Source organism: Varanus komodoensis, unplaced genomic scaffold (assembly GCF_004798865.1).
Source record: "Varanus komodoensis strain SLA01 unplaced genomic scaffold, ASM479886v1 scaffold81, whole genome shotgun sequence".
In the NCBI taxonomy this organism is placed as follows: Eukaryota; Metazoa; Chordata; class Lepidosauria; order Squamata; family Varanidae; genus Varanus; species Varanus komodoensis.
This window is the reverse complement of record NW_025336495.1, coordinates 492,802-500,807: the sequence shown is the minus strand read 5'-3', so window position 1 is coordinate 500,807 and position 8,006 is coordinate 492,802. Positions and strand designations below refer to the sequence as shown.

General features: G+C 52.3%; 1 protein-coding gene across 1 annotated transcript; it reads left to right on the top strand.

Moving 5' to 3' along the window:
- Positions 1-406: 406 nt before the first annotated feature.
- TBL2 (transducin beta like 2) lies at positions 407-7,456 on the top strand. Its single transcript, XM_044456170.1, has 7 exons — positions 407-580; positions 2,267-2,394; positions 2,989-3,173; positions 4,227-4,378; positions 5,659-5,785; positions 5,951-6,103; positions 6,917-7,456. The coding sequence occupies exons 1-7, from the start codon at positions 430-432 to the stop codon at positions 7,374-7,376; spliced, it is 1,356 nt and encodes a 451-aa protein (XP_044312105.1). The 5' UTR covers positions 407-429; the 3' UTR covers positions 7,377-7,456.
- Positions 7,457-8,006: the final 550 nt, after the last annotated feature.

Here is an 8,006-nt window from a genome sequence, read left to right as displayed (position 1 = left end):
CTGGAGAAAACGGATGTCTACGGTCTTGCCACCCAAAGATGCAGTCCCGCATTTCTGGAGGGCACGAGATTGGGAAGCCTGGCTGCCCTCTGCCACCTGACCCCAGCTCGCCTAAATGTCCTGGGTCTCTGCGTGGATTCGTCCGGGCTGCTCTCACTTCAGCCGCGGAAGAACAACTTTTTGCGTTCAGAAACTTGCAATACGCAGTCAATTGAAAGAACGCGTCCCTCTAACAGTACTATTTCTATTTTCTGACCCGAGCTCAGACCTCTCAGCGAACCAGGATGCCGCGCACGCGCCGTACGTGCGAGACGAAGCGTGCGCACGCTGGTGGCGTCACCGCTGATTGGCTGGCGCGCGCGCGCCGTGAGTGCGTGCGCGCGCGCGCGCCCGCGTGCGCTGAGGTGGCTTAGCCGTGGCGGCGGGAAGATGGAGGCGACCGCGCTGGCCGCGTCGGGCCCTCTGGCGGCGCTGACGGTGCTGCTCGGCGGCCTCGTGCTTGCGGCGCTGCTGCTGCTGGTGCTGGGGAAGGGGCGGGGGACGCGGCTCGGCGCGGAGAAGGACGCGGAGCCCCGCGAGGGTGAGCCGGGGGCGCGAGGGGGTGTGTCTCGCGCAGGCCACACCCCCCGGCGGGCTTGGGACGCGCCTCCTTCGGCTCGCCTCACCTTTCCCGCCTGCGAAATGGGTGCAAGAGCCGAGCTGGAGGAGGAGGTTAAAAACCATCGAGGCACGGGCGAGCGAGTGAAGAGGGGCCGGTGAGGCCATCAGGTCCAGCTTCTGCAGAGTGTAGGGCTCCCTAGGAGTAGAGATGCATGTGCCCGGCTCTGACTCCCCAAAACGTAGGCTTGGATGAACTCCAAACACCTTCTCTGCTTTAATTAAAATCGATCACTTTAGTTATCTTTTCCTGGCCCCACCTGAGTGCCTTCACCGTACAGAGACATCTTCTGGCCTTCATAGATGGGCTTGCTGCAGTGTTTGCTTCCTTGACCAGACTTCTTAATCCACCTCGCCTTAATACACTCTTGCCCTCACATGGAAGCAGCTGACTCAGGCTACGCCCTCTTGTTTTGGCACCCTCCGTGCAGAGGAGCCCCCCAGTTCAGAGGCCTGGACGGGCCACACAGTGGAGGGGAATCCTCCAGATCACAGCTTTATTTATTTATTTATTTATTTAAAGTTTTTGTATGCCGTCCCCTTGCTATATAGCCTGCGCATCTATGGAATGTGCTCCCCAGAGAGGTCCGTCTGGTGCTGTCGTTATTTGTTTTTCGGTGCCAGGCTAAGACCTTTTTATTTAAAACTTATTTTAATTGTTAATTTATTGGTATTTAGAGGATTTTAAATCTTTTAAGCCGAGATGCACCGGGTTTTAATGTTTTTGTTGTATAATTGTTATATTTGTATATTTCGTTTTTGTTGTGAGCCGCCCCGAGGCTTTGTTGCGATGGGGGCGGCATAAAAATGTGTTAAATAAATAAATAGCCTTGACAGGCCTTTCTGACTCGCTTCCCCCAAATGCATTTTTGCTCCTGTGCACCCAGTGTCTCTGCTGCCTCCTCTGGCACCGATTCATGTCTCAAATCTACCTTGATGCATAATTGCTGAATGTTTCGGTGTATGCATACATTTATTTATTTTCCGATTTCTATCCTGCCTTTTTCCTACAAAGGGCTCAAGGCAGCTTGCATCATTCTCTTCCTCCATCTTATCCCCACAACAACAACCCTGTGAGGTAGGTTGGGCTGAGAGCCGGTGACTGGCCCAAGTCACCCAGTAGGCCCCATGGCCGAGCGGGGACTAGAACCCAGATCACCTGAGTCCCAGTCCCAGGCTCTTAACCACGACACCACACGGACTCTCACACCACACTGGCTCTACGTATACGTAACCTATATAAGCCGGCCATTTCCTATGTACTATTGTTTGGACTGCTTTGAGGAGGCTCTGCTGACTCCATCGGTTCCAACGGATGGGAGCCTACCTTGCAGGGGTTGCTGTTAAACACTTTAGGAATGCTAGCTAGCTTGCTTGTATTTTGTTTCAAGAATCAAGTTTCTCCTTATAAGTAAACCTGGAAGCTGGCTGAATCATTTCCTTGGGATCACAAGAACTCCTTGCCCCTGCCCCAGAGTGAATACACCTGCTGCCTTACTCTTTCACACTACCCAGATGCCACAATACGGGTATCCGATCGGGAGAGTTTGAGTTTTGGCAATGATGAAGTGTTACTTTAAGAAGCTCTTGTTTCATTTGTATTCCTCAGATCTGAATGTGAACAGCAGCATGCCCAGCAAAACCTCAGGCCTGAAGCAGAAGCAGCACCAGCGAATCCGGAAAGAGAAACCCCAGCAGCATGCCTTCGCGCACCCGCTCCTGGCAGCAGTCCTCAAGGTGAGCGCTGCTGTTCTCGAGATGCAAGGCAGAGCCTTCCCTGGCATGTGGAGTCTCCTTCAGCTGGAGGGGGAGTTATGTTTCGGAGGTACTCTTGGCAGCCAGTGGTGGGTGAGGGATGGCTCAGAAAATACAACAAACGCCAGCATGTTTCTTTAAAGACCTTCTTCTCGGGGGGCATTTAAGTCTTTCAGGATGGGGGAAACTGCACAAGAACTGGAGGCCATGTTGCTGGTTAAGCAACACTGCCAGCACTCAAAGCCTCCCTCCAAGAAGCTTGCAGTTCAAAGGCATGGTGGGACACTTGCGGTTTGCAAGATACTTTGTCCTACAACTCCCATCAGCCTTAGCCAGCATAGAAATTGGTGAGGTTGTAGGTGAAGACTGGGGGTCCACGAGTTGCCTGCCCCTGTTTGGAAGGAAAGGGGGGCTACACTGGTGGGGGGATTGTCTCCACAGTGCTCCTGAATCTCTCAGCCCCTCCCTCTCCCCTTCCCCAGTGTGCATTCTCATGGCCAGTTTTCTGCGCCTTGGGATTACCGTGCCCCAGCTGGAGCCCACCCAATGCGTCTCTTTTTTCTCGGTGTTGTGCAGGGCCACAGCGGGAGCGTCACCTGCCTCGACTTCAGCAGCAACGGGAAATACCTGGCATCCTGCTCTGACGACCGCACAGTGCGTGTCTGGAGCACCAAGGACTTCTTGGAGCGGGAGCATCGCTCCTTGCGGGCCAACGTGGAGCTGGATCATGCCACCCTGGTCCGCTTCTACCCGGACTCCAGGTGTGGCTGGGGCAGAGATGTATGGGTGGCCCCCTTTCCTTGTCCTCTTCAATAACTGAAACAGGAGAGGGATTGTCCAGTAAGGGGGTTTGGGCTGGGGGACAGAGCCGTCAGAATTTCTGCGCATGCAGGCCAACACAAGGGTCCACTGGGAACCTCGAGTCTGGCAGCAGCTGCCCTTCAGACTGGCTCAGAAGCTCCAGCAGGGTCCCGAGCTGGGGTGCCACACCTCTGGCATATGATACCTGTGCTCAGAGAGCTGTGCTGGCTGCCAGGTCTGCAACAAGGCCAGGTTTACGCCCATTATGTTCAGGACTACTGACCTCAAGGACCATGTCCCCCCATATTCCCAGGGCATTTGATTGTCTCTGTGTGCGTGGGGGGGGGGGTTGTCCCTGCTGGGCCTTGACAGCAACATGGGGGAGAGGCCTTCTCTGCAAAGGCTCCCCCTGCTCACAGAACACTCAAACGCTGGCATGGCCTGGGCATTTACTGAAACCTTTGCTGTTCGCTTTGGCTTTCTCCCAACTGGGAACCCTCTCTGTTCCAGCTTCATGATACTAGTCTGTGACCGCGTGTGCTTTTTTATTTATTATTATTACAATTTTTAAACTAAGACTAAAAAAAAAAATCAAACATCACAAACATTAACATTGGATTCACTGGGTGAACGTCCTACTACATATTTTTTAACATTCTAATATCAAATTCCAGTTAGTTTATCATAGTTTGAAAAACATCTCTAAATTTACGCCAAGTCCCATTTCTCCAGCCAATTATAAAAAGAGTCCCAAGTTCGATAGAAATCAGTATCCTCTTTCTCCTTCAACGATAAAGTTAGTCTATCCATTTCTGCACAGTCCAAGATCTTTCTTAGAATCAATCCATCGGTGGGCAGCTCCTCACTTTTCCAGTATTGAGCAGCTGAGTGTGTGCTTTTTGTTCATTGCTGTGCCTGCTTTTATTCCTTTGTAAAGCACCTCAAGATTTGTTTCTAAGCAGAAGCCAGAGATAGATCAATAATGCCTCCAGTCCTCTCCTTCCTTCACTCAGAGCTTTCATTGTCTGGCTTGCCAACGGTGAGACCCTCCGGTTCTTTAAGATAGCGAAGAAAGAGGATGGCAGCATGACATATGTGGCAGTTCCAGAAGAGTTTCCAAAGCATCACAAAGGCCCCATCATCAACATTGAAGTGGCTGACACAGGTATGGAAGCGGGTCGAGGGACTTGGGGCTTCCTGGCCTACAGCTGCAGAAGTCAGAGACTAACCCTGTTTCCCTGGAAGAATCTCCTTGCTTTTAAAATTATTTTTATTGTTTTCTTTACATAAATGAAATTCAGAGAAATGTGTGTGTATATTTGCTTTGCTAGTTGCTAAGTCGCGTCTGACCCATCGCAACCTTATGGACAACATTCCTCCAGGCTTTGCTGTCCTCCACCATCCCCCGGAGTCCACTCAAGTTCACACTGACTGCTTCAGTGGCTCCTTCTAGCCACCTCATCCTCTGCCGCCCCCTTCTTCTTTTGCCGTCAATTGTTCCCAGCATCAGGCTCTTCTCCAGCGAGTCCCTCCTTCTCATTAGGTGGCCAAAGTATTTGAGTTTCATCTTCAGTATTTGGCCTTCTAAAGAGCAGTCAGGGTTGACCTCAACTCTTTTGGCTCTTGCCTCTTGGCAGAGCAGCGGAGCGGCAGAGGCTGGGAGAGAGTGCTGAGTGGCCAGGGGACTGGTGAAGGCAAGGTGGGAGCTGGGCAGAGGAGCAGAGGGCCAGGAGCAGCAGAGGAGAGAAGGGAAGCTGAGGGGTCGAAATAAATAAGTGAGCCGCTTCCTCCCAGTCCCATCCCCTTCCAGCTCAAACATCCAGTAGCTCCCACTATAGAAAACCAAGGAAGGTTGACTGCTGTCTCTGTCTCATCACACCAAAGCTTCACCTATATCAAGGTCAGTTTTCAGTATCCATAATTCTTAGTTTCTTAAGCAAAGATATCAGATAATTTTACAGCTGTTAAGGTCTAATTAAAGTTCAAATAAAACACGAAGAAACTGTCCATTTCAGAGTCCTTTCCAAATACATAAACAAAAATGCCTGAAGAATCTAGGTTGCAGCAAGTTAGAATATTATTACCTTGGTTCAAAAAGCTGAATGAAGTAAAAAGGAACAGTAGAAAGGCAACAGAAGAGAAGAGTAAAGGGGAGAAGTATATATGAGGCGGTCAGCTCAGTCACATGTTTCAGTTTACCTTACCTTGCCATCTCACTGTAATCAGAGCTGTAGACAGAGAATCTGCAAGCCCACCTATCATTTAGAGAGGTGAAAACACATGCAAAGGTGATTTATAAACGTCTAAATGAGATAAGGTGTGGTGCAGTGGGCAGTGCTGTCCAGCGAGTCACCCTTCTCCCAGAAGGCCCTGAAGAATCTCCGTGCTTGTCCCTGCATCAACCAGGAAAGCCTCTAACCTTTGTTCCCCCCCCCCAACCCCCAGGGAAATACATCATGACAGCCTCAAGTGACACGACCATCTTGATCTGGGACCTGAAGGGGGATGTCTTGGCCACCATCAACACCAATCAGATGCACAACACCTTCGCAACTGTGTCCCCATGTGGGAGGTAAGGAGCGTGTGGCTTGCATACCTCCTGGTTTCAGCTGCACGTCAGTGGTGAGCGTTTGCGAGCCTCTGAGAAGTGCTGGCCTGCAGGGCGCCCACTTGGCCGAAGCTCCTGCTGGAGCAATAAACCCCTTCCCTGTCAGTCTGTTCCTTCTGCCTCCTCCAGGTTTGTCGCCTCATGTGGCTTCACCCCCGATGTGAAGGTGTGGGAAGTGTGTTTCAGCAAGAGTGGGGAATTCCGGGAGGTGACCAGGGCCTTTGAGCTGAAGGGACACACTGCTGGTGTGTACTCCTTCTCTTTCTCCAATGACTCCAGACGGTGAGAAACTATCCGTTACCTGCTCTGAACCTGGCCAGGTTTCTCTCTTGTGGTGCAGCAGCACATGCAGACACCCTTTCTGGTGCCCAGCGGGCTCTGTTCCTCTCGAACGTTAATTTATGTTCTGAGATGTTTGAAAAATTAGTTTTTACCGGGGGGGTAGGGGCTGGCATGCAGCCAAGGGAGTGCTGTGCTCCAGAGCTGTCTTCGTTTGGGTTCTGAAAACAGAAACTCAGGCACCCCCTCTGCTCTCTCCATCAGTTCTTGGGCTGGTTTCTTTTCTCTTAGACTCACCACTATGTTTCCTGGGAAACTAGTGTTTCGTGACCACCCTTGCCTCCCATGGCAGCCATTTTGAAAACAGGCAAGCTTCCCCACAACAGCCATTCTGTGAGGAGGCCACAGCTCTTTCCTAGTGTCCCCCAAAAGGGTGGGGGTCTTGGGAGAGGCCACGCACCCCTTGCCTAGTCTCACGCTCCTCTGCCACCTGCCAGCCCCTCTGTTGTGCTTCTGGCAACTTTGATGTTGGGCAGCTGGGCTGAAGGGCTTGTTCAGACTTGCCTCCCTCCACCCAGTTCTCTTCCTTAGATCTGGGCTGGTTGGACTTGAGGCTTGTGGAATTCGTTGTGCTCTTCACTGGAACCCCACAACCCACCAGCTAGATCCTGGCATGCAAGTCACACCCTCCGTGAATGAAATTAAAGAATGCTGCACCCAAGGATGTGTTCCTGTCTTGAGCACTTGACTGGAAAGTGCTCCCAGTCTCTCCACGCAGAAGCTAGCCCTCACTATCCCTCCCTTTCTGCTGAACAGGATGGCAACTGTGTCGAAGGACGGCACGTGGAAACTGTGGGACACAGATGTGGAGTACAAGAAGCAGCAGGATCCGTACCTGCTGCTGACAGGGAAGTGTGAGGTGGCGGAGCCGTGCCGCATCGCCCTGGCGCCCGATGCCCGCGCTCTGGCCATCTCCTGCGGCACCAGCATCTTTGTTTACAACACCCAGAGGGGTGAGGAGGAGGAGCGCTTCGAAGCTGTCCATGGGGAGCACATCACAGACTTGGCTTTCGATGTGAACAGCTGCTTCTTGGTGTCCTGTGGGGACCGAGCCATCCGTGTCTTCCACAACACGACTGGCTACCGGGCTGTGGTGGAGGAAATGAAAGGCCTGCTCAGAAAGGCGACCAGCGAGGCCACCAAACAAAGACTGCAGCAACAGATCACGCAGGCGCAGAGTGCCTTGAGCAGCATCTATGGCAAGAGCAAAGACTGAGCTCCCACTTCCAGGAGGGCAGCCTTGGGGCTAGGATTTTAATCACTGGGGGTGAGAGCAAATAAAAACCGTTTTGCACACCTTTGGCCCACTGGGAAGTTGCTCAAGCGAGGAGGGGGAGAGGTGGTGCTGGTTTTGGTGGGAAGCTTGGGGGGCCATGCAGGGCTCTGCCCAGGAACCTGAACCGCTGGACCTGCGAGTAGGCAGGGACATTAACTCCGTCACTAGACAGCATCTCAGGGGATGCTGGTACATGGGCCTCATCCTAAACAAGCTTCAACTATGTGCTGGCATCATTCCTCCACCATAATTGGAGGTCTCTGTAAGATGCTGTCAGATACGGGCTGTACAAGCCCAGCAGCAGCCGGAATCACATGTTTTATTTCCGTGCTCCCACCTAGTCTCAAGGCACTGTCAGGCCCGGGATGCCTGCGTGCACCAGGACTTCCTCCCTTCCTCCCTTGAACGTCTAGGCTGGACGTGCACGTGGTGGGCATGTCATGAGCGGAGCTGGCTGGAGCCAAGGGTCAGACTAGATGGCCCGGGAGGCCCCTTCTGATTTGCTCTGTGTTTCTATTATAGTTCCTCCCTTTAGCCAAGATGGCTTCCAGAGGTGGAAATAAGTCAGTC